Source organism: Vulpes vulpes, chromosome 14 (assembly GCF_048418805.1).
Source record: "Vulpes vulpes isolate BD-2025 chromosome 14, VulVul3, whole genome shotgun sequence".
Lineage (NCBI taxonomy): Eukaryota > Metazoa > Chordata > Mammalia > Carnivora > Canidae > Vulpes > Vulpes vulpes.
The window spans coordinates 108,003,436-108,029,762 of record NC_132793.1 but is presented as its reverse complement, the minus strand read 5'-3'; the positions used below and the strand labels follow the sequence as shown (position 1 = coordinate 108,029,762).

Below are 26,327 nucleotides of genomic sequence, written 5' to 3'. Positions count from 1 at the left end.
TGCAGTTCTGACTTCACAATGAAGTGCTTTGACGCGAGGTGGTCTCCAGTAGCTCAGGGCGCCGGGAAGGCTCAGGGCAGGGCAGAGGAGGCCGGGGGAAGCCTGGCTGCAGCAGTGTCTATGCAGGTGAGGATTGCACGGGAGCAGGAAGGCTGCACAGGGCTCATGTCCCAAGGGCATCACCGCTGGCCTCCAGGTTTGGTGACAGGAACAACGTGGGACATTTGGTTGTGGCATCTAGAGTGATGTCAGGTTGGTGAATTTCCTTGAATAACGTGGGAAGTGGCCCCAGTTGGGCCTGAGCCCACAGAGTGAAGAGGAGAATGAGAAGGCTTGGTGGGTGAAGAGGCCAGAGTTCCTGACTCATCAGGGTAAAGAAGCCAAGGAGCCCACTTGCCGGGTGCCCTGGACACCTGCCTGCCAGCCACACAGGCGACAGAACTGAACTTGGCACCGACATTTGCGGTGGCATTTGTGGGGTTCAGCCACTGTCCCTGCTCCCCAAGCAAAGAGCTAGTGAGGCCAGGTGCCAGTCTGGGTGGGCCCCGTGCACCGAGTCAGCACTGGGCACTCATGGGTGAGGCACTGGGTGCAAAGGCCGATGTTAGGAGCCCCACCTGCTGGAGGTTGCCAGTGGCACCATCCATGGCCACCATCACTGTCACTGCCTCATGTGCCCCCCACATGGTTGGCGCTCAGCTGGGTCACTGGCTATACATGTGTCGTCTGCTCTGATCCGCACGAGGGTCCCACATTTGGGAATACTTGTCTCTAATTCATAGAGGAGGAAACAGGCTCCAGAGGGCATGTGACCTGCCCAGGGTGACAGGGCCAGGGAAGGATGTAGCTGGGGTCAGTATGGCCATCCCCCTTCCCGTCCTTACCCTGCCACGTCACAAGGTGGCCGAAGAAGCATGGAGACAAATCTAGGATGATCTACCTGTGAGGTGGGTGTGTAACCAAAGGCACGGCCCCCCCAGGAGCTCCTGGTCTCCTTGATGGCCTCCTCCCCATCCCCACCCCCATTGCGGGGCAGCCCCTGAGATCTGGGGCCCTGGGGACCACCAGGCCTGCAGCTGAGGTCCACCGACATCTGGCAAGCATCGCACTAGGCACTTTCTCTACTTTAATAGACTCCAAAAATGCCTCATGAGACCAAGCTGCAGCTTATAGATGTGAAACCTGAGGCTCCTTGGAGTTTGGTCAGCTCTGCAAGGTCACACAGCTGCCCCCGGCCATGGACGCGGGCCCACATCCGGCCCCGCTGGCTCCTGTCCCGGTTCCAGCAGCACGCGCTCTCTCTCCTGGAGAGAGGACAGGGCTGCAGCCTGGAGGGACCGCAGGGCGTCACGGGGACTGCGGGGCCGGCCATCGGTCAGAGCGGGCAGGCCATGTCCCCGCCCCTGCCGACCGAGTATTGGTGATCCCAGGAATAATTCCTGTTCCTGGCAAGACTCCCCAGGGCTGGGATTTCACCATCACAGGGGGATCAGATAGGCACAGCCCCATGTGATTGACTCGTAACCCCTTGCGTTTCCGTTTTCCGTGATGACTACAGTTGGGGACTTGTGACACCAAAGGTCGGAGCCCACCTTGCAGTTGTCGCGAAGTGAGCCTGTCGCGTTTGCGGGTTGGGCCTCAGGGTGTGAGAGCTCTCCCTCTCTGCTCCTCTTTTCTTTTAAAAGTTGTCCCAGACTTTATTTCTTAGAGTGGTTTTCGGGCCACAGCAAACCTGAGCGGTAAGGAGACTTCCCATATACGCCGCTCCCCGAACTTGCGTTTGCAGATGATGAACCAGTTCTGATACATTGTTCTTAATATTATCAGGGTTCCCCCCGGGGGTTGTACCACCTGCTGTGGGTTCCCACACGCGTGTGAGGACGCAGCCACGTCACAGCGTCCCACCCAGCGTCCTCTCTGTTCCCCACCTGCTCATGCCTACCCCCACCCCCCACCCCGCCGAGCCCTGGCAACCGCTGATCGTTTTAGGGTTTCCATGGCTCTGCCTTCTCCAGAATGTCCTGTAGATGGACTCACAAAGCACGCAGCCTCTTCGGACTGGCTTGTTTCCCTCGGTAATATGTATCTGGGTGTCCTCAGTGTCTTTTTGTGGCTTGATATCTGGTTTCTAGATAATTTTTTTTTTTTTTTGCATAAGATCCAGACACCAGACACCAGGCCTGGCCAGCCCTGCCCATCCCTGTCCTGGGGCCCCCCACAGAAAGCCCATGTTTCTCTGTGGGCCTCAGCTCCCTCGGCAGCAGGGACAACAGCCCGCTGAGGAGGAATGCTGGATGGCTCCCGCCACAAATACGCAGGAGTCACAGATGGGGTCCCAGGGCCGGGCTGGCACCTGCGCAAATGCCCACGCCCGTCCCCGCCCGTCCCCACGGCGCGGCGCCTGCTTCCCACCACCAGAGGGCAGCACCACCGCTCTCCAGCCCAGTCGCCCCAGGAGGCTTTAGAGGATGCTCCAGGTGGGCGGAGTTGGGTCCCCCCCCCACCCAGGAAACGTGTCTTAAAGTAGCTTCCTCCTCCCCAGACCAGATAGATCCCCAGTAGCCAGGAAACTGGTGGTGTCAGGCTGTGTGTTTTTGCAAATGACAATAGCTATTGTGTATTGAGCCCGTCATCCTAGCAAACACTCCCTTCCCCGGGGCAGGTGATAGGAGCAGAGGGCGGACGGGTGGATGGACAGATGCATGGAAGGCTGGGCGTTCCAGATCACAGCACCCGCAGGTGAAGCTGGGGTGCACCCAGGCCGTCTGCCCCTGCGGCCTGTGCTCCCCCAGGGCTCACAGTGACCCCCAGGGTGGCCGGTTTGACCTTCCCTCACATTGGACTTGAGCCGGATTCCAGTAGTATAAAAACTTGCTTGTCTGCTCGTGGACAGATGATAGGCTATTGTTCTTTGTCTGCCTGACAGATGAGAAGATAACAATGTCCGGGATCTGAGTCCCCCACCCAGCCACCCACTCCCCAATCTCCACTGAGCCTTGGAGGTGGGCAGGGTGACTCGGGAGCCCGCCAGGCCGCGGGCTGTTCACAGGTTTCAAACCTGGATTCCAGTGGTTCATTCCTCAAGGGGAGTCTTAAATTCAAGCCCAGGGAATCCTGCTTCCTGCCTTCTTCCACCAATTTTATTAAGTAAAAAGGCAATTTCTGCACTTTTTCTGCAGGAAAAAGAAGTGAAGGGCAAACGGACTGTTGGCATTTAAACTAGAGCAGGGAATGTCACCGTGGCTGCAGGAGGGCAGACGGAGCTCCCAGGGACCCGCACCTGGCTCTGCACCCCCCAGTCAGCTGTTTGGTCCTGACTCCTCTGGAAATGAGAGGCAGGCACCCACTCTGGGTCTGGGGTGCCTGGGGCAATGCTGAAATACTTTTCATGCTGCTCACTTCCTTTCCTGCACCTGCTTCTCGTTCCCCAGATAGCTGGCACCCTGCTACCCTTGGGGTGTTCGTAGTCTCCTCCTCGGACAGCTTGCTGTCCCCAGCAGGGCCCAGTGCCCCTGCGCAGCCCACTCTCAGACTCCGCACCTCGACAGGGACCGTAGCACAGAGCAACCCTGCTTTGGCACATTGGGGGCTGCTGGGCCTTGGGGTTCTGCGGATGGGGGACAGGTGGGACAGTGGGTGGAGAAATGTCCTTCTCTGTCTGGAGTGACCTCCAGATGTTTACGACAGGGATGAGGAGGACTTGAGGTCTGGCACTTGCTCAAAGCTAGTGTTTAGATGATTGGGTAAATGGGTGTGTGTACAAATAACTTAGCCCTCCAATAAAGCATGGCAAGTGCTTCCTTGACCACCCCACCCCCCAGGGCCCACCTAGGGTTTCAGCTGCCACCAGGTGGGCGGCTCACCTGCACCTGCAGACTTCCTGCCTCAGGTGCCCACAGGTCCCCTCATGCCTTCCTGCCATCTGCTGGCCCCAGATATACGACCTGCATCCCGTCCTTGTCTCAGCCTCAAGCAGGACCTCAGACCAAAAAAGGAGAGTGACATTAGAAGATGTGGAAATAAGCAAAGACAGGCCCCCTATCCCAAAGTGGTCTGCTCAGTGCTGGTTGTAGCCCGGGGGTCAGCCACCCTCACTTGGCAAAGACCCAGAGGCAGGAGGAGCAGTGGGGGAGCTTCCCAAGGGAGGGGGCGCTCAGGGGAGCTTGATGGGGCCTGGGGCCTTGGAAAGCAGGAAGGGGGTGTCCGGGTTTGTCTTTCTTGGGTCGGTCCTGAGTGGGAAGGATCCAGCCTGCTCAGGTCCCTGCGTGGGCCACACTCTGCCCAGCAGGCCTCCACACCTGCCTCCAACTCCACCAGCCAGCCAGCTCCTCCATGTGCTTCAAGCGACTCTGCTGGTCCCCAGCCCTGGGGCCTCCCACAGCCCCAGCTCTGCCACTTGGGCTGTCTCCACCGCCCGGCGAAAGCTCCTCCAGGGGCCGACCCGCTGTGGACCCAGCGTCCTACATGCTGGTCTCTGTAGGTACTTTTGGAGGACGAGGATGAGGAGCATATGGCCCCACCCAGACCCCAAGAACCCCACGGCCGGGCCCTTCAACCCTCAGTGGGTTTCCTGCAGCTCCATAAACACCCCAGGCCGAGGCTGGCTTTACAGAGGGGCAGCAGCGATATTCAGGTCCATGTCCCCACGACGCGGAGGGAATTGGAAGCAAGCTCAAAGGGGGACCCTGGTGATCGTACTCTCAGAAGAGAGGACTCCGGTCTCCTGGCGGCAGAAGGGCTGCCGGGCTCCCGGTGGGGGCCTGTGCTTTTGGGGCCCTGCCGGCCGACGTCCTGCTGGGCCAAGGCAGCAGGAGGATAGGCTGCCCTTTGGGAGGGGGTCATGATCTCCCTGCCATGGCAGGCGAGCCCACCTGGAAGGGGACAGGTGGCCTGTGGGGAAGGACTGCCATGCAGAGGAGCCCCAGGAGCCCCTCCCTGGGGTTGGCCCGATGGCCTCACATTATCCAGTGCCTTCCGGTCCCCCAGGAAAGACTGTCCGCCAGTCAGCATCTGTCCCCTGACACGCCGCCGTGGGGCTGGAGCTGGGGTGGGGCCCCCAAGGCCTCAGCGGCCGCCAGTTTAATGCCCTGTGCCCGGAGTGTCACACCTCTAACACGGCTCCTTGTTCCCCGACAGTGTCGGAACCCCAGGCCGCTCACAGCCCCCTGGAGAAGCCGCCCAGCACCGCCATCCTGTGCAACACCTGCGGGAATGTGTGCAAGGGGGAGGTGCTGAGGGTCCAGAACAAGTACTTCCACATCAAGTGCTTCGTCTGCAAAGGTGAGCGTCCCCGGCCTCTGTTCTCTGTCCCTGCTGTCACGGGAGAGAGAAGTATACTGACGGCATGCAGCATGATTTGAAAAGATTGCTTTTGGTCCTAAAAATCAAGTTTTTGGGGGGCAGGGAGAGGACGGATGTGGAAGCTTCTAGAGTGGGTTTTGCAGGCGAGGTGGTGTTTGAGCTCTAAGTTGGGGTCAGGAGAGGAATCTGCTGGCTGGAGGGGCTGCGCAGCCCGTGCAGGTGGCAGGGGCAGGTGTGTGCAGTGTGGGTGGACAGCTGCGGTTCCACGGGGGGCGGGGGGGAGGTGCTGCCGAGCAGGAGGTGGAGGGGGACGAGGCTGGGGTGCAGCCTCCTCCCCACACCGGCAGCCCTGAGAGGGACGTGCAACTGTTAGTTGTAGGGGGCAGGGGGGCCTGGAAGTGTGGGAGCCTGTCCCGGGCTGGATTCCAGGCCTGGTGGGGCCTGGTTGAGGCCCTTGGAGATTTCCAGGGGCACCTCTTGGGCATGGAGGTGCGAGGCCACAGGGGAGCCCCCATCTCAGGGGAGCTCTGCCTGCAGCCACACCACAGCCTCGAGCCCTCTGTGAAAACCGCATTCCTGTGAGTCCTGTTATTCAGAAAGAAAACTTGCGGCCACTGGCCGGACTCCGCTGCCATGACAGAGGGCACCCCAGAAATGGCCCCGAAGCTCCCGGCCATGCAGAGTACAATGGGAGACCTGGGGGCCCTGAGGGGGTCAGGGACCCAGGGAAGACCTGAGTACCTGAGTGTCTCCAGAGCCACCTCCCAGGGACCTCTGGGTGGCACCATCCCTGACAGGGCTGGGTGTGCCCCGGGACCCTCAGTGTGAGGGTGACCCTGCCCCTGCCCCTTGGAGGGCACAGCCTGGAAGTGCCTGTTTTCAGGGAAAGGATAGAACCAACCCAGGTCAGGGTGTGAGAATGGCAAGTCTGGAGTATCCTGTAAACACTGCCTTTGCCCATGATGCCGCACCTCTGCCCTGCTCAGTGCCCCGTCCCCACCGTGGTCAGTGCCCCACCCCCATGGTCAGTGTCCCCACCCGCACCATGGTCAGAGCCCAGCACCCCTCCCCTCACCCCGTCAGTGCCCCACCCCCACCATGGTCAGAGCCCAGCACCCCTCCCCTCACCCCGTCAGTGCCCCGCCCCCACCATGGTCAGTGCCCAGCACCCCCCCCGCCCCCCGTCAGTGCTCTGCCCCCACTGTGGTCAGTGCCCCTGCCCTGCCTGAAGCTTCTCTTCTTTTCATCAGAGCTTCCCAGACGACTGTGGGATTTGTCCGGTTTAATTTTCTCTACTGTCTAAAAGACAAATTTGCTGTGTCTGAAAAGCAAAATCCATTAAAATGCTCTATTTAAAAGCTTATTTTAAAAGACACAGGGGAGGCGGCCACCGTGTCTAAAAGGATTGTCTGTACGCACAGACCTTAGGTTCGCAATAAAAGGCGTGAGCTTCCAGAGTGGAGTCCTGGTTTCACCCACAGGGTTTGGTGGGTGGCAGGAGCTGCCCCAGGAGCCCCTCCCCTCCCGCAGTGTCCCCTGGGCTGGATCACTTTGTCCTCTGAGCTTAGGCTCCTGAGCAGATGTGGGAACAGCCATAGCCTCTGCCTGACCGCGGGCCGTGGGCGGCACTGGCTGCTCCTGGGACTCGCCGTGTGTGCCTGGTGGCTGCCCCCACACCAGTGGCTGCTTTGGTGGCAGGAGCTGTGGGCACGCAGGCCCCATTCCAAGGCCACTGCCCACACCCACAGCCAGGTATAGAGCCTCACTCTGTGCCAGGCGGCCGTGCCCACGGCCGTGCAGATGCGGCGCGGCCCTGCCCTTGGCAGGGACATCTCTGCTTCACCTGCTGAGAAACGACGTGGGGCAGCTGCCACTGCCTGCTGGCTGGAGAAAGCTGTGTTTTGTTTAAGCATGAAGATGCCACAGTCTCCGATTGGTCTTTTATCCAGGTTCTCATGAAAATGCAAAGCCCATGAATCATCAAGGGTACTTTTGGATGAATCAAATGATTCCCCAACTCCTAGTGTCTTAAACCCCATGGATATTTATCATCTTAACACGAAGCCTGGAGTTGGTTACCTTAACAGCTCAACAAGCCCATTAAAGACCCAGGTTGTTTTTCTACTTCCTGCCCACCCTGTCCCCTCTCCACCCCCCTCATCCTGCACATGGCAGCAGTGCCTGTCTCCTTATGGTCTCAGGGTGGCTGCTGCAGCTCCAAGCATCACATTCTCACAGAGTAACATCCAACCCAGGAAGGAACTGGGGAGGGATCTGCACAAAGGGCTCCGTCCTCATGTGATTCTCCTTTTGACCAGGAGAACCCTTTCCCCGAGGGCCCCCAAAGACTTTGAATATGACTCGTTGGCTAGGACAGGGTCACACACAGGTCCACCACACGGGCACAGAGGACCAGAAAGGAGAGTTGGCGGGACTCACTGGGACCAGTCATGTCTGCCCCTGGGTGGGCCTGTTGCCAAGTGAACCAAAGCAGGGTCTGTTAGCAAAGCTTCTCACCAGAGGCCCCAGTGATGGGTTCTTGCCACCTTGGCACTTGTTAGATGGGCCTCAGTTTACCTGGGAAAACCCATGAAATGATTTGTGATTATGCTCTCCTGTTGGATGTTTTGATGCCTGGAGGTCTGGGTGCAAATCCCACGCCTGCCCCACCCCACCCCACTCATGTGGGTCTTAAACACGGTTCCTAACCTCAGGGTTCATGCAATAGTGATTTCTTGGGCACCTACTATGTGCAGGCAGTGAGGGTGCTTGAGATGCATTCATGAACAAAACAGAAATCCTTGTCCTTGTAGAGATCATGTTCCAGCACAGGGAACAGACAGCAAACACTGGGTAGGATAAATATGTTTTACCATGGGCTAGGTCCCGTGCAGGGAGGGAGGCAGAGGGGCTCAGGAAAGGCAGGCATGGTGGGGCTGGGGGAGTCAGTCACTCACTATTTTCAGCTGGGTCGTCAGGGTGGGCTTCATGGAGGAAAAGCCCATGTGAAGAATTGAGGGATATTTGGGAAGAGCCTTGCAGCCAGAGGGAGCGGCTAGGACAAAGACAGGGAAGCAGGGTATGTGCCTGGTGGACTCGGGGACAGGCCAGAGCAGAATGAGAACGGGGAGGGTCCTGTGAGGCCCTTGGCTCTAACGTCCCTGGTTGACAGACGGAGGAGGGCTCTGGTCCTCCTTTGTTTCCACAGACCCCTGTGGCAGTGCTGTGTGTGGATGTGTGGGGAAGGGTTCGGGGGCTACGTGTTGCCATCTGGCGGCTCTATCCTCATGCTGCAAAATAGCATATAAATGTGTCAAACACCCAGCACATAGTAGGTCCTCAAGAAAAAGGGTTAAAGTTGCCGTTTTCACAAAGAACTTGAAATTTGCTGCACACACAAGGTCAAGAGGACCAGATTGGTTTTTTGAGAGAAATTTCAAGCACAGACCTGTGCTTCCAGAACAGTGGTTTTTGAGTGTGGTGTCCGTACCCTGCTCGTCATGCCCTGGACACACGGCCCCGGCTCCACTCGTGGCCCCCAGAAAGTGGGCGTTCCTGATCCGAGAAGCAGAACCACGATTGTGGAAGGAGCCCGGCAGGGAGGGAAGGGACTGTGATGGGGAGCTAAGCCCGCCAGCTCTGCCTGCAGCTTGCCGGTGTACGGCAAGGACACATCCATCTGGGACTATAAATAGCCACCAGAGAGCCACTCTGGACACCTGGGGGTGGCAAGCGGATGGTGCAAAATGCCTGCATTCTCTCCTTTTGGGGCATTCCAGGGGCATTTTTTTAAAAAAAAGATTTTATTTATTTGAAAGAGAGAGAGCACAAGTAGGTGAAGGGCAGAGGCAGAGGGAGAAGCAGGCTCCCCGCTGAGCAGGGAGCCTGATGCGGGGCTTGATCCCAGGACCCATGACCTGAGCCAAAGGCAGATGCTCCCCCGGAGCCACTCAGGTGCCCCCCTTCCCAGGGTGTTTATGACAAACTGACCGAGGGCTTTCAGAAGCAAAGGCAAGCTTCAGATAGATGGGCCTGTCCTGCCCAGGGCACGTTTCTGCACAGCCTGGCCCACGCAGGGTGCTCCAGGATCTGCAGACCACGTGGCAGGAAGGACTCTGGCCACAGGGGCCTGTTGGTACAGATGGAGGGGCCCGGGGCCCAGGGCCCAGGGTCGGGGTGAGCCCTGCTGATAGTGGCCACGAGCCCCGAGCTGGCTCGCTCCCATCAGGCCGCAGGAGCTGCTTCCAGCTGTTTCCTCGTATTCTGATGTGAGCCACCCCCTTTCTCCGCACCGCCCCCCGGAACAGAGAGGTGTACTAGAGAGTGGGACGTATCCCTCAGGACCCCTGTCGGGTTCAGGTTCGATTCAGTACACAGCCCCCCATCCTGTCCTCTGTGAGTCTCTTTAACTTGGAGTCATGTGTCCATACGTGTCCTGACTGATTGAGCTCCCATGTTCCCATCACCGATGGGATGCTCCAACATCAACCCCCCCATGTGAGGCCCACGGGGAACCTGGCCATCCCTCTGCTGTTGGACACTTTCGTCCACTGCAGCCTGGCACTGAGCCACCTGGCGTCCTATGCCCCATCTCACTGATTTCTTAAGACAACCATGCAAGACATGAGTGTGGTTGACCCTATTGTACAGACAAGGACTCGGAGGTTCAGAGAGGCTGAGCAGCATGCCCGAGGTCACAGAGTTGGGGGGGCAGCAGAGGACCCCAGCCCAGGCTGGCCGACTCTGAAGCCCAGTGAGAACGCAGCACAGCGTGTGTACTGCTGCCGCAGCGACACCAACCAGCAGAGCTTCTGTGGGTGCTCCCGGTCATTTCCTGGGGATAGGCCCCAGGAAAGAGATCGATGGGTCAAAGGGTAGGAGCGGTTTGCATGTTCTTTAGACTCAGCACCATGTGGTCTTTCCGAAAGCGTCTGCTACCCCTGCCATGCTCCTGACCGTTTCTCACGAATGACCCTGTGAAGGCGCAGGACTGACCCTCCGGGTCCCCCACTGCCGCTCTGCTCCCCGGGGTCGGAGTTGGCTAATTTGACAGGCAAGATAGGAGGTCCTGGTTGTCCTGATCGGGCCTGTTTACATTCCTAATGAATTTGGAGTTTTTCGTTTTAGCAGGTGGAGGTGTGGGGTTTGAGTGTGACCTCATGCACATGGGGCCGCCACAGGCCGCCCAGCAGCAGGGGTGACCAGGAGGGACACTCACGCAGTCTCAGTGGGGCACTACATCCGTGGGCACATTTTCCTCCCATATCAAGGTTACGCCAGCATAGCCGTGTAAAGATTAGGACAGCCTGATGCCAGCGTGCGGATATCCTTGGGCCATCCTGTCGCTCCACGGCTGTCTTGTCTGTCACAGGTGGCATTTACAGAAAGACTCCTAGCAAGGCCCTGGGTCGGCTGTTCTTCCCGAGGCGGGGTCCGCCTGCTGGGCGTGCACCGTGCTGCAGGATGTCATAAAAGGTTTACACTCCCTCAAATTTCTGCAGATGCTCTTCTGAAACTCCACCTGCCTGAGGAGGCACCTTGGGGCAGGGGGCAAGCGGGAGGCTGTCGGGCTCCCCTCCCCTCCCAGGGCACCAGGCAAAGGTGTGGTTCCGCAGTCAGGGCTCCCTTGACCAGACGCCGGGGGCTCCCCTCACTCACCACCGTCTGTGGCATCAAGAGCTGATGCAGAAAGGTTTTCCTTTGTGTGTCTAAAACGATTTACCAAAATTTATATTGTATGTGTTATTTTGATAGCTTTCTTCTAATCTTTGTAAAAAAAATAACTCAATCCAGAATAACTGATTAAATATTTAGAGCCTTGTGACCACGAGAAATTCCTAATAAATCAATGTCCACATTGACTCTGGATTTTTTTGTTGGTGTTGCAGAGAGCATGTGGAGCTTCCTGTCTTAAAATACATTATATTTTTTATTAATTTCAGAGATAGAATTTAGTGATTCATCAGTTGCATACACACCCAATGCTCATGACATCACGTGCCCTCCTTCATGCCCATCACCCAGTGACCCCGTCCCCCCACCGCCCTCCCCTCCAGGGACCCTCAGTGTGTTTCCTGTGATTAAGCGTCTCTTATGGCTGGCCTCCCTCTCTGATTTCATCTTGTTTTATTTTTCTCTCCCTTCCCCTATGTTCATGTGTTTTGTTTCTTAAGTTTCACATGAGTGAGATCATATGGTAATTGTCTTTTTCTGATTGTCTTATTTTGCTCAGCATAATACCCACTAGTTCCATTCACGTCATTGCAAGTGGTAAGATTTCATCCTTTCTGAGGCTGAGTAATATTCCATTGTGTATATACACCACATCTTCTTTATCCAGTCATCTGTCGATGGACATCTGGGCTCTTTCCATAGCTTGCCTACTGTGGACGTCGCTGCTATGAACATCGGGGTGCGTTATGTTCACATGCCGTGCTTTGGGGAAGTAGAGGGGACAGAGGCTTTCTAGGCAGAAAAGGGACAAGGTGAAGTTTCTGCTTTTACTGAGAGTTGGCTGTGGGTTTTGCATGTATGTTGTGGTCTTGCTTTGGCATCTACTTCTGGATGTGCTCAAAAGGATGACGTGAGTTAAATTTCAAATTGCCAATGCTTAGAATTTGCCAGAAACAACATCCTTTGCTATCAATTAATGTTTTGATGAAAAATTTTAAGTGTGGATTCAAAAACACGATGATGGAAGAAGAATAAAGGAAAGAGGGAAGGAAGGAAGGAGGGAAGAAGGAAGGAGGGAAGGATGGATGGAAGGGAGGGAGGGAGGAAAGGAGGAAGGATATAGTTTTCAAGACTCTGCTTGGGGGCTGTGACCCACAAGGACCCAGGACTGACCTGGCTGGCAGGGGCTGGCAGGGGCTGCAGGGGTGTCCTCCTGGCCTCCGGCAGGGAAGGCTGGGCCAGCCGGGGCAGGCATAGGTGGCTCCCTCTGGAACTATGCCTGGCTCCCACGTGCCCCTGGGCTGCAGGGGGAGTGTGTAAGTGAAGGCATGGGTGTCCCGGACACAGACTGGCAGGCTGTCCCGAGGAAAGTCACCCCTATCCCCACCTGGCAGCTTGTCCCCACCCCGTCCTTGGGGCTTTGCAGTGCAGCTTCCTGGGGCCAGCTGTGTGTTAGCAGACAGGGGACAAAAGGGTTTGTGTTCGAGTGTTCATGGTCTCTCTCCCTCCTGGCCTTGCCCACACCGTGGGAGACAGACATCGGGACATGGAAAAGGGCAGGAGTCGGGGAGAGGGTCAGGGAGTTTCTCTGGGGTCTGGGGGCAACCACAGGATGCCTCTGTGCTCCCCATGCTGCATGAGATCTTCTCACCAGAGCAGAGCGCCTTCCCGGGCTGTTGCATTCCCTGCTGGGAGCAGCCCAGTCAGAGAAGCAGAGGGGCTCGTTGGCATCCGCACTTCACCCCTGCTGGGGTCCAGGGGACTGGCCAGGGAGGGAGGCGGGCCGGCCCCTTAGTGGAGCCTGATTCTCCTGGGTCCATGCCACTTTTCTGGAAGCTTCCACAAGAAAGTCCACTGGGCATCAGGCTGAGTGGCCCAAATAGGCATCTGTACTGGGAATCTAGCCCCCCAGTTTCAGCGAGTCACCCCAAATTAGCACAGAGACCTGTGTCAAGTGGGAGTGGTGTGTGGCGGGGCTGGCAGGTGGTCCCCCCACTAATGCCGTGGCTCTCCCCCAGCATGTGGCTGTGACCTGGCCGAAGGTGGCTTCTTCGTGCGGCAGGGCGAGTACATCTGCACGCTGGACTACCAGCGCCTGTATGGGACCCGCTGCTTCAGCTGCGACCAGTTCATCGAGGGCGAGGTGGTGTCGGCGCTGGGCAAGACCTACCACCCCGACTGCTTCGTGTGTGCCGTGTGTCGGTGAGTCAGGCCTCCGGGCTCCCTGCTCCTTCTGGGTGCTCCCTCCTTCCTCCTTCCCCTCTCTCTCTCCCTCCCTCCTCCTTCCTTCCTCCTCCCTCTCCCTGACCCCTTCTTCCCTCCCCTCTCCTCCCCCCTCCTCCCATTTCCCTCCTTCCTCCCCTCTCTTTCCTCTTCCCTCCCTCCTCCCTCCCTCCTTCTCCCTCCTCCCTTTTTCTTCCTCCCTCCTTCCCTCCCGTCTCCTTTTTTCCCTCCTCCCTCCTTTCTTTCCCTCTCCCCTCCTTCCCTCCCTTTTCCTTCCCTTTCCTCCTCCTTCCTTCCCTCCCATGTCCTTCCTTCCCTGCCTTCCTCCTCCCTTCCCCCTCAAGCATGGGTATCTTCCAGATTTGGGTAAGGGTCCTTCCCCTTATAGAATCTACCCAGCCACTGCCCCATGCAGGCCTCAAAGTTGCCTGCTTGAGGTCCTGCCACTAGGGTCCCTGCCTCCCCTCTGTCTATTCCTCCTTCCTGCTGCCCCCAGGGCATCCATGAGAAAGTACAAGCCCCTTGGTCCAGTTGAGAGAGGCTTCACAGGTTGTTCTAGTTCCTTCCTTCCATCACTCATTCATTCATTCAACCAGGCTTTTTCAGCACCTCTGTGGGCCTGGCACAGGGCTGGCACCAGTGGCTTGCAGATGCATTAGCTCAGACTCTCCAGGCTCAGCACCTAGAGACACTGAAGTATAAGGGTGCCACCTTCCTCCCCAATACCTTTCCTTCACAGGGGCCCAGCTCTCTCTCTCCTCAGGGCAGCCTCTGTGCCCAGTGCAGGGGCTCTCATGGGCCCCACAACACTGCCCTAGCAGCACGGCCCTGGGGCTCCTTAATGTGAGCTCCTTTGGAGACTTAGCAGGGAGGCCAGAATCTGCTTCCCCATGTGAGCATCCTCCTCCTTCAGTGCTGCCCCACACCCCAGACACATTGCTCCCGGGGAGATGTTCTATTTCTAAGAAACAAAGAATAAAAGAACCCAGAGTTTATTTTCTGCTCTGTTGTCTGTCTCACCACACCCAGTTTCAAGGGGATTTTTTGAGTGTTGTTCCCAGAGCTGTTGTCTGTAGACATGGCATGTGTGCTGGACGGAAGTGGATGCTTGGCCAGGGGGGCTGCAGAGAGGGGGGAACAATGAAGGAATATTTCTAGTGACAGTTACTGTGTTGTTGCAGCATGTGTGGGTCTCAGAGTTCTCACGGGGATGATAAAATGTTTGATTTCTATACATGATGCTTAGAGACAAGGGGACGTAATCATAATAAGTGTGAAGGATCACCTCTGGATAATCTTCAGTTTTTAAAATAATAGTAGACAGCTCCATCACACTGGAGTAACTGGGCTGCATGTACCACCCTCCATACACAACTGCAACACCCTATATGAAGCAGTTGTTTTGGGGCTCTGGGGCACAGGCTGTGTGGGACTAAGACTAGGGGACCAAGGCCATGGACCTGCAACCACCCAGCCTTGTGTCTGGAGGCAGTTCCTAGAGCCATAGTACAAGGAGAAAAGACCGAGTCAAGAGGCAGTGATACGAGCAGCAGGGGCTGTACCCCAGAAGGGAGGAAGCCACACAGAGCAAGTACAGAGAGCAATGTGGGGGGAGCCTTTGAGCCTTTCACTGAACACAAAGCCACAGAGGCTCATACACAAAGTGGATGAAGAATGGCCAGATTGGTGCAAGTTGAATGGTTCCCGGGGCTGGGAGACATTCGAATTGTGACCAGGTTGTTTTACAGCCAGGTGTGCAGTGGGGATGCCAAGAAAGTTGTGCCTTATTCATGGGACTAAAATGGCCCTAGAGCAAAGGCTATGAACACCTGCTGAAAGGAAGTACAAGAATAAACCCCAAAAGGTGGCACTGATCTGCAAATGAACTAACTGCCTGTCAGAACAAGTCCTGCACTCTTCACAGGAAGATGGGAAATTCAGCTCTCAGCAACATAGCATAGGCAGTGCCCAGCATCCAGTCAAATATTACTAGTCATAAAAGCTGGGAAAGGAGACCCAAAGCCAGAAGACCAGCCAGTCAATAGCAATAGACCCAGAAATGAGTGTGTTGTGAAACCAACAGATGGTGGCTTTGAAACAGTACTGAAAATGTGCTTAGGTGTTTAAAGGAAAATGTCAATGTACATAGAAGTCTCACAGAAGGTATAAAAATAAGTCAAGTGAACTTTCTGGAAATTACAGTTTCTGAGATGAAAAATCCCTTCAAAGAAATTAGCAGTAGATTAGTTATTGCAGACGAAAGGCTTGGTGAACCTGAAGACATAACAACAGAAACTATTCAGGCTAAAGTGAAAAGACGGAAAAGACTAGAAAACATGAAGACAGATTCAGCTACCTGTGGATCAAGGATCTTTCTATCTGTTTGGGTTGGTAAGGAGAGACCCCCAAGGTAGGGAAGGCCAAATAATTGAAGAAATAATGGCTGAAAATTTTCCAAACTTGATGAAACTATAAACCCACGGATCCAGGCATCTTGATGAACCTCAAGCAGAATAAACACAATAGAATCCTACTAAGTCCATCATAATAAAATTTCTGAAAAGTCGTAATAAGAAATCTAACAAAAAGCAAGAGAAAAGACCCACATCATATACAGTGGAATGGAAGAATTATTGCAGACCTCTCACCTGAAACTATGCACCATAGAAGATAGTGGAAGGGCATCTTTAAAAGGTTACAGGAAAAAATCAAACAATTCCATACCAAGCCAAAAGAAAGAAAGAGGAAGAGAGAGAGAGAAAGAAAGAAAGAAGAAAGAAAGAAAGAAAGAAGAAAGATAAAGAAAAAGAAAAGAAGGAAGAAAAGAAAAGGGCTTTCAAAAAACGAAGGCAAGACCTCTAAAGAGTAAAGGGTTTCTTTTTTGGGTTGATGAAAAAGTACTCAAATTGATTGTGGGGACATGTGCACAAGTCTGAATACACTAGAAACTATTGAATTATAGGTATTGAATGGCATGAATATTATATACAGGCACACCTCATTTTATTGCACTTCACTTTATTGTGCTTTGCATATACTATGCTTTTTACAGATTGAAGGTTCATGGTAATCCTGCATCGAGCAAGTGTGTTGGTGCCATTTTCTGACAGCATTTTCTCACTTTAGGTCTCTGTGTCACCTTTTGGTAACTCTTACAATATGTCAAACTTTTTTATGATTATATTGTCTGATCTGTGGTCAGATTACAACTTGCTGAAAGTTCAGATGATGGTTAGTATTTTTTATTAAGGTATGTGCTTTATTGCTTTAGTTTTTAGACTTAGTGCTATTGCATGTTTAGTAGACTACAGTGTAAACATTACTTTTCTATGCACGAGGAAACCAGAAGATCCATTTGACTTGCTTTCTTGCAATATTTGCTTTATTGCAGTGTTCTGGAACTGAACCCTCAGTATCTCCAAGATGTATGCGATTAAAATAACATGAATAAGTGTGTTCCCCCCTGCAAAAAAAAAATAAAATAAAATAAAAGCAAAATAAAAACTTCTGTAGACACACAAAAGCTAAGAGAACTTGTTGCCAGCACACTTACGTGACAGTAAAGCTAGAGGAAGAAAAATGATGTCAAAAGACATCAGCAAAGTATAGAGGCAAGCCATCAGCTGGTAGATAAGGTATATCTGCTGAGGGACTGGCATCCAAAATATATAAAGAACTTCTACAAGTCAGCAATGAGAAGATAAATAAGAACCCTATTAAAAAATAGGCAGAAGAGTTTAACAGACCTCCACAAAAGAATGCACATGAATGACCATAAGCACATGCAACAGGGCCGATTAAAAGGATAAAATACCATCACCCATCCACTGGACTGGCTAAAGCTAAAATGGTGGGTAATGACGAGTGTTGGTGAGGATATGAAGCTGAAGCAATGATCATGTATGGCCGGGGGAATGCAAAGTGGTACAACCTGTCTGGAAATCAGTGTGTCAGTTTGTTGTAATGTTGAACACAGAGTTAGCACATGGCCCAGTGGTTCCATTCCTAGGTATGTACACCAAGAGAAGTGGAAGCACATGTCTACCTAAAGAGTTGTCACCAAACGTTCTTAGCAGTTTTATTTGTAACAGCCCCCAACTGGAAAGAACCCAAATATCCTTCAACAGTGAGTGGAATCTTGTTGTCCCTCATCTGTCCAGTGGAGCACCACTGTGCCACAGTAACAAGGGCCAAACTAATGATGTATGCAGTGCAAGGGACAGGACGCTGAACCAGCCATCAAAGACTACCTACTGTGTGGTTCCATGTGTATGCAGTTCCAGAAAAGACATATCCAATCCACAGTGACAGAGTGCCCATCATGGTTGCCTGGGGCCAAGGGTGCTAGTGGGAAGTGATTGTAGACAGTCACAGGGGACTGTTTGCAGTGGACAGAATGTCTCATATCTTGACTACGATGATGAAAACATGGACGCATGCATTTGTCAAAGTATATTTCAATAAAGTTGAACTAAGAAAATAATAACTACCATTTATTCAGCCTCTCCTGCTCCCAGGCAGTATGCCAGAGCTTTCCATGCAGTTTATCTGATGGATGGATGAATACATGGATGGATCCCCACCCCTGCAGCCCCCTCCGGACACATTCAGCTCCACAGATAATTCTGGACCTTCCAGAAGCCCTTTGGGGGAACCATTAGGAGAGCATTGAACTCTGGGCTTCTGAGGTCAGGAGCTCCTGGGTTCACTGCTCCACCCTCAGGGGCAAGGCCAGGGTTTGTATGCAGCGGGTACTCAAGGCTTTAAGCAGTGGCAAAGGCATATCCTGGTCGAGAGAATTCTGCAGGCTACTGCTCCAGAGCACAGGTTGTTTGGTCAGCCTGAGCTGGGGAAGGAAAGTGGCCCAGGGCTGCTGATTGCTCAGCGGCAGCAGGTGGCCAGGATGGACGTGGGCAGGACACTGAAGTCTGTCTTCTGCCCCTGGTGGCAGGTGGCCTGTCCCTCACTTGCCAGAGAGCAGCCAGTTTACCCATCTCCCAGGCACCAGAGAGGAAGTCCTTGGTGCAGGAAGGCTGGCTGGCTCTCTGCAACCCAGAGCTGTGACCTACCTTGCACCAGGTCAGGGACTTGCTCTGGATGCAGAATTTCAGTGAGCGCAAAAATAAAAAATAAATAAATAAATAAATAAATAAATAAATAATAAAATAATAATAATAATTTTTTAAAAAAAAATCAACAATCAAGGTAAATGATAATGTGATATTTAAAAAAAATTAAAAATCACTGCAGAAAAATCCATACTGAGCAAAATGCTAAATTTAAATAAAGATGGGATAAAATGTACAGTACCTTGGTGTCTGGTGCTTATACAAGCTGCTAACATCTTAAAGACTAGACTAGGTAGGTAAATCATGGGGCTTCGGAGCCTGACAGGTCTTGGTTTGACTCTGGTTCTGACATGCCTCGGCTGTGTGTCCTTGGAAAAGTTAACTCTCCTCTCTGAACTTCAGTGTTCTCACCTATAGAGAAAAAAGATGAAGCAAATTCCAGCTTGGACAAATGCCCCACAGTTATTAAATGAAGCATGCCTGCGAGGTATCTATCGTAATATTTGGCTCCTGGCACATAGTAGTTGCTCAATAAATGCTAGCCATTGCCATTGCTGTTGAACTGATATGGACAAAGCATCCTGGGTGGTCAGAGGAGGCAGGGTTGAATGGAGGAGGGGGCGGTTGAGGCTGCTTGGTTGGTTGCCGTGTGCCAAGCACGGCGCCGGCCCTCGCTGCTCCCGGCCAGGGCGCTGCATGCACCTGTCTGTGCAGAGGGCTCACATGGCGGGAGCACCGCGGTGCCCGGATGGGGGGGCCCTGCGTCCTCCGCCTGCGACGCCTGTCTCCAGGAGGCCCCCGGGGAGGCGGTGGTATATGGGGGCAGGGGCCAGGAGAAGAGCCAGAGGCAATCCTGGCTGGTCACACGCTCACTCTCTTGTTTCAGATTGCCTTTCCCGCCGGGGGACCGAGTGACTTTCAACGGGAAGGAATGCATGTGCCAGAAGTGCTCCCTGCCCAAGACAGCGGGCAGCAGTGCGTACCTGTCCCAGGGCCTCTGGAGTAAGTGGGCACTGAGCGGCGCGGCGGGTGGGGGTGGGGTGGAAGCTGCCTTCCGCGGGGCCCAGGGAGGGGCCTGACCACACAGACACAGACCAGAAGGGGTGGGAGTGAAGGGTAGCTGTGGGCAAACACAGGACGGGAGCAAGGGACAGAAGGTCTCTGGGGGGCTGTGCCCTCCAGCCCGCCTCCTCCAGGAAGCCTCCCGGGGCCTGTGTGGATGTCCTCCCCACCCCTGCAGCCCCCTCCAGACACATTCAGCTCCACAGATAATTCTGGACCTTCCAGAAGCCCTTTGGGGGAACCATTAGGAGAGCATTGAACTTTGGGCTTCTGAGGTCAGGAGCTCCTGGGTTCACTGCTCCACCCCCAGGGACAAGGCCAGGGTTTGTATGCAGCAGGTGCTCAAAAAATGCTTGTTGGAGGCAAAATCAGACCGTAAGGGAACAAAAGTGTACAGAGGTGTCACTGAGGGTGCAGGGCAGCAGGAGTGCAAGGCGGGCCAGGCAGGTGCTGCGTCCACGACTCTCGGGGCCAGATGTGGGACGTGGGGACTGGGAAGGGGGCCCAGCGCTCCAGCACCTGCCGCAGCCAGGCTCCCGGGGAGACATGGAGTTTCAAGCCCACCCCACGTGCCGTGGTCACTGAGGTCGCGTGTCCCCCCGACAGCGGAGGGCTTCCTGTTGACTTCCAGAGCCAGCCTCTGGCTCAGGGTTCAGTCTCTCCCCCGTGAAGCACCTTCTTCCCACCCGCCCACCTCATCTGCCGCGTTGGAAGTCTCTCCAGAGGAGCTTGCACCTGCAGCCTTCTAGAAGCTCCGAGCTGGCCTTGGGGTCCGGCAGTGGTTTTACTCTGTGAAAGGAGGTGAAGCCCTGATTCCCTGGGGAGGCAAGCTAGCCGCAGTGCCAGCTGGTGAGGCTGCTGCTTTGGGGCTTGCTGGGAGACTCATTGAACTTCTGAGGATTTGCTTCATACATGATCAATACTATTGTAATTAAATCTGAAAGAGTAGGCAAAAACTCTAACAAATAAAAATAAAAAAGGGGGTGAGATGACTTTTTTGTTTGTTTTTTAATTTTATTTATTTATTCAGGAGAGACGCAAAGAAAGAGGCAGAGACACGGGCAGAGGGAGAAAGGAGAAGCAGGCTCCATGCAGGGAGTCCGATGTGGGACTTGATCCCGGGACTCTGGGTTCACGCCCTGGGCCGAAGACAGACACTCAACCACTGAGCCACCCAGGCGTCCCAAGATGAGTTTGAACAGTGTGTCCAGAGCTCCCTGGCAGCCAGAGTAAGAAAGGAAATATGCCTGAACCCAGATTCATTGATAGTTTTTTGAGAGTCTTAAAAGACTGCTCTTTCCAAGTGTACATTTGTTTTAAAATACCAAATTTACGGAGTGCCTGGGTGGCTCAGGTGGTGAAGCATCTAGCTTCATCTCAGGGTCCTGGGATTGAGCCCCGTGTCGGGCTCTACACTTAGTGAGGAGCCTGCTTCTCCTTCTCCTTCTGACCCCAATTCTGCTGGTGCTCTCTCTCAAATAAATAAAATATTTAAAAAAATTTAATACCAAATGTACATTTCCAGAGAACAAATGCTCCCCTAGCCTGCAGGTGGTCTGATAATGCAAGTGGCCCCTCTTCCGGCCCACGGTGAGACTGTCCAGCTTAGAACCTCTGCTGTGCCTAGAAAGTGTAGACATTCGTCACCAGCTCTTGGTTCCTGTGTGGATGTCTGCAGAGTCTTCCTAATTCCTGCTGTGCCCGGAGCAGCCCCGCTGGCCAGGAAGCCTCTCCTCTTCTGCAGAGGCCCTGAGTCTGATGGGGAGACAGATGTGTGCCGGGTGTGCCCAGGGTCCAGCCAGGGGGTGGTGCCCCTGGGGCTGGGGCCAGGGCCTTCAGATCTCGAAGCAGGGGACGCTGTGACCACATGGAGGAGGTGGCCTTTGTTCTGAAACTTGAAACCCAGGGTCACATAGGTGGCCATTAAAGGGAAGGGACCACAGACTGGAGAACATGGAGTGTGCTGTGGGCAACTCGCAGGCCCTTGTCAGTGGACGGGGGCGGGGGTGGGGTGGGGACGGGTGCTGCTGTGTGCGGACAGGAACAGAAGGAAGCAGGAGAGATGGAAACCCTATGGCAAAGCCAGGCCAAGGAGTCCCGGGTGCGTCCTGGAGGCAGTGAGAGCCGTAGATGGCTGTTGAGCGAGGGCTGCCGGGAAGAACCTGGGCGGCCCTGTAATTTGCCTGCAGGTTTCAGGGCTTGGGGGCAGGTGGGGGCTGCAGCCTCTGCAGTTAGGGGGGAAGGGGCAGCTGTTGGGGTAGGAGTTCAGCTGGAGTTCTGGCCCTGAGCATCCCTCAGTGTCTCTCTTCCACTCTCTGGCCGGAGCCTGTTGCTTAGTAACAAGATAAGTGCTTCACGCTGGACGCCCACGCCATTCCATCCCTGAAGGAGCACAGCCCTCCTCCTGAGGCTTGCACGGCAGCTCCCGCCCTGCCTGGAGGAGGGTCTTCTCCCCAAGTGCGGGGAGCTTTCTGCTTCTCCTCCAGGCTCCCCTTCCCCAGGCTCCCCTTCCTCCCAGGCTCCCCTTCCCTGGGCTCCCCTTCCCGGGGCCCTCCAGCTCTGAGCTGCTTGCTGGTATAGCTGTCCCAGGGCAGCCCTCCCAGGGGCCTGGTGCCAGGCCATGTCCCTTCTCTGGGCCTTGGGACTGGGGATGCGTTCAGAAGTGGGTGTGGGCAGTGTCTGGGGCAGGGCAGGCAGGAGGTGGGACCTTGGGGACCCAGAGTGGGGAGCAGCTCTCTGGGGCCTGGTCTTGGGTTTGGCCACGCATTTCCCCACCCACCCTGGGTCTGGGCTTCCCAGACTGGGGCTCAGCTCTACCAGGGCATAGAGGGCTTCACATCTAGAACCTGGGGTCACACTGGAGCTGGGGTCTGGAGGCCCCGCCCCTGAGCCCTCAGCAGAAAGGGGTGCCATGGGAGGGTCCACAGCCCTGCCCTCTGAGATGTCTGGTCTGTGGCCTTTGGAGCTTCTGTGTCTGCTTCCCTGAGAGAGGCTGCCCTGGAGTCCCAGCCCCCTTGCTGGCCCATCCTGCCTGGGAAATGGGACAGTGAGGCTGTGAGGTTATATGCCTTGTGGGGTACAGTGACTGCCGTGTGGGTGTACCTGCCATATAGGATGCAGACACCCTGTGGGGTACAGTTGCCCTGTTGGGTGCTGTGCCTAAATTGTAGGGTGCTATGGCTGTCTTGTGGGGCACACCTGCCTTATGGGTGGTGTGGCAGCCTTATAGGGTGCATCTGCTTTGTGGGGTGCTGTGGCTGCCCTATGGGGTGTTATGGCTACCTTGTGGGGTGCAGCTGCCCTGTGGAGTGCCACGGCCCCCAGGAACCAACACCCAACCCTGGCCACCATTGGGCCGTGCACCTCACGCCCTCGTGTTGCCATCAGGGGGGTGTCCCTTGTTTAGCCCAGAGTTCCGGTGTGTGGGGTGCACGTGAACGTGCTTTCTCTCTGCCAGCTGCTGCTCCAGGCTCTTCCGCTCAGTTTGGGGCTTTCAGAGAAATGACAGGGCCCGCTCATCACTTTTAGCATTTTCACCCTTTAGACCTTGGTAGGCTCCATGCTTTCCAAAGTCAATCTCAATTGGACTCAGAGCCAGAGTCCTTCAGTATTCCATGCTCCCCGGCCTGGTTTGACCTGAGGGGAGAGGAGGGACGAGGGTGCATCTGACCCACCCTAGTTCACAGCTAGAGCTCAAAGAGGCCGCCCTGCATGTCCTATGTCCCACATAAGTTAGCGGCAGAGCTGGCAATCCCATGCCATGTCTGCTGGAGGAGGAGACTATGGAACTTTCTAGAAGGGTCATGCTGGGGCAGCGGCCCAGGCTCACCCCCATTGCTGTGATGGCAGAGCCAAGCCAGGGTGTGTGGGTGAGTGGGCGGCCAGCTGTGGCCCTTCCCGGCGACCTCTGCCTCCCTCCAGGGTATCCCCTCGGCTGACGACTGCTGTTGTCAGGACTCGTCACACAAGATTCTGTGCTGTCGTTGACAAAGCCCTGCATAGCTATGCCTAGCTCCACTTGTGTTTAGAAAGTGATGATCGCTGTTTCCAAGACCATGGTCCTCCGTGCAGGTTGCTCTTGCATCTGAGCTCGGGGCTTGCTGTTGGTGGGATTCTGCTCACTGGGGAAGTGGGGGGCTGGGGCCAGTGTCAGGTCCACACCTCCCTGCAGCTGCAGCTGGCACGCTCACCTGCAGCCTCTGGGCCCTCCCCTGGCACCGGGCGGGAGGCAGAGGGTCCTGTTGGAGAGACGTCTTCGGATGGCTTCCCGCGGGGCATCGGGCCACCAGGTCTTCCTGTCATGACAATAGCATCGGCCTCGGTGCATAGAGTCAGTTGTCAGACACACCGCGGGCCTGTGGCTGTTAGCTCTCCTGAGCCTCCGAACAAGTATGTGAGCCCGGACCACCATCACCCCCAGAAAAATGCATCCCCACTGTGCTGGGCAGAGACGAGAAGTGACGTGCCCACAGTCACACAGCTGGTGAGGGCAGCCTGGCCCCAAGGGCCCTGTGTCTAACCGTGCCCACCCCGCCTCCCGCCAGCCCTGGCACAGCGCGGTGTGGCATGCCGCTGCTTTGTCCATTTAGGAGAAGCACTAGGCTCCGAGCCGGGCTTCTCGTCTGGCGCTGTTGATAGTTGGGGCCAGATGATTCTTTGCTCTGGGACCGTCCCGTACGCTGGAAGATATTGAGCAGCGTGCCAGTTGCATGGTCTGTGCTGCTGGGGGGCCAGTGGACGTAGTGGGTTGGGGATGGGGTCTGGATGGGGTCTGGATGCCTCCTGGACTTGAGAGGAGAGGGCACTCTCTGGGTCCCCATCATTCATTCACGCATGCATGCGTGCATTTGCCAAGCATCGGAGCTACCAGCCCACACTGGGCCCCAGGGGTCCCCAGATGAACAGGCCGCCCTCCAGCCTTGAGGCCTTGGATCTCGAATGTGGGTCTTCAAGTGTTTTCCAAAGTTGCATGTGAATTTGAACTCTGTGATAATTTAGGAAAGCCAGAGCTTGACCAACAGTTTTGTGGGCATCAAATATTTTTTTTATAAATTTATTTTTTATTGGTGTTCAATTTGCCAACATACAGAATAACACCCAGGGCTCATCCCGTCAAGTGCCCACCTCAGTGCCCGTCACCCATTCACCCCCACCCCCCGCCCTCCTCCCCTTCCACCACCCCTAGTTTGTTTCCCAGAGTTAGGAGTCTTTCATGTTCTGTCTCCCTTTCTGATATTTCCCACTCATTTTTTCTCCTTTCCCCTTTATTCCCTTTCACTACTTTTTATATTCCCCAAGTGAATGAGAACATATAATGTTTGTCCTTCTCCGATTGACTTACTTCGCTCAGCATAATACCCTCCAGTTCCATCCACGTTGAAGCAAATGGTGGGTATTTGTCGTTTCTAATGGCTGAGGAATATTCCATTGTATACATAAACCACATCTTCTTTATCCATTCATCTTTCGATGGACACCGAGGCTCCTTCCACAGTTTGGCTATTGTGGCCATTGCTGATAGAAACATCGGGGTGCAGGTGTCCTGGCGTTTCATTGCATCTGAATCTTTGGGGTAAATCCCCAGCAGTGCAATTGCTGGGTCGTAGGGCAGGTCTATTTTTAACTCTTTGAGGAACCTCCACACAGTTTTCCAGAGTGGCTGCACCAGTTCACATTCCCACCAACAGTGTAAGAGGGTTCCCTTTTCTCCGCATCCTCTCCAACATTTGTGGTTTCCTGCCTTGTTAATTTTCCCCATTCTCACTGGTGTGAGGTGGTATCTCATTGTGGTTTTGATTTGTATTTCCCTGATGGCAAGTGATGCAGAGCGTTTTCTCATGTGCGTGTTGGCCATGTCCATGTCTTCCTCTGTGAGATTTCTCTTCATGTGCGTCAAATATTTTTTATTCTTAAAACAACACGACGCTGCTATCTGCCAAGGAGAAGAGCCAGAGCACCGGTGAGAGTAGCACATGTGAAGCCCCTGCCATGCACCCCGCCGGAGCTCTGTCCCCTTCCGTCCTGGTGGGCGGCACCCTCTTGTGCTGGCATGGCCTGTGTGGTCTTTCTGTTTTGCCATTTAATGGGATTGCTCCACTCCACAAGTGAGGAAACAGGGACCCCAAAGAGTACAGAGCTTGGCTCTAGTGTGACCCCGTGAGTGGTGGGGGCCAAGGTTGGTAGCCAGGCCTGTTGGGCCACATTCTTTCATTTTGAGTAGCAGGGTCCCTGCTCCCCTTGCCTGCCCCTAGGCTGAGCCCAGGACTGTTAGGCTGCTCTGCTCAGGGGCTCCTGCTGGCTGTGGGGGCGATTTGCCAGATGACTTCTCCTTGGCTCTGCTCTTCAGGACACTGCGGGGCTCCCCAAGGCCTTGCCTGTCCTGCCCCCAACACACGCAGACACACACACACGTGCTCACAGCCACAGGGACATGCTCACACACAGATGCATATTCACACAGACACACACATAGGCACACTCATACAAGGACACACATTCATGCGGGAACACACAGATGCATTCACAGGGATGCACACACACACAGACACACATACATGAACAGTCTCAATCACACACAGACACATTCACACAAAGGCACCAGTGCGCACACACACACAACACACTCACACAGGTGCACCTGGGCCAGTCATGCTGCCGGTTTCTGTGCCTGAGGTTCCCCTGTCCTGCTCCACCCCGTCATCCTTCGGCACCGGTGACACTGGCTGTGGGGGCCCTGGGGTGACTGCCCACGGCTGGAAGGTGGGATACAGAGGCCCAAGTGTGAAGGAGAGGGCCTGGGGCCCAGGGGCCATTGGGGTGGGCACACTGTAGTGGGGAGGGCACACTGTAGTGGGGAGCAGAGGAGGTGTGGGGACACCAGGCAGGGGCTCAGACCAGGTGGGGACCACGGAATGCAGAACACATGTCACCTGCGGGTGGTTTGCCAAGGGGAGGACTCCCCAAGGCTGACTGCCTGAGGCCTGGCTGGGACTTGAACTG

At 54.9% G+C, this 26,327-nt stretch overlaps 1 protein-coding gene across 13 annotated transcripts in view; it reads left to right on the top strand.

Moving 5' to 3' along the window:
* The window catches only part of ABLIM2 (actin binding LIM protein family member 2), a 142,183-nt gene that overhangs the window by 35,106 nt on the left and 80,750 nt on the right, over positions 1 to 26,327 (top strand). For all 13 annotated transcript variants that reach the window (XM_072737601.1, XM_072737597.1, XM_072737596.1 and 10 more), the window contains exons 2-4: positions 5,137 to 5,280; positions 12,993 to 13,176; positions 19,153 to 19,268. In XM_072737601.1, the coding sequence (XP_072593702.1) occupies positions 5,137 to 5,280; positions 12,993 to 13,176; positions 19,153 to 19,268 (444 nt within the window). The remainder of the gene's footprint in view (positions 1 to 5,136; positions 5,281 to 12,992; positions 13,177 to 19,152; positions 19,269 to 26,327) is intronic.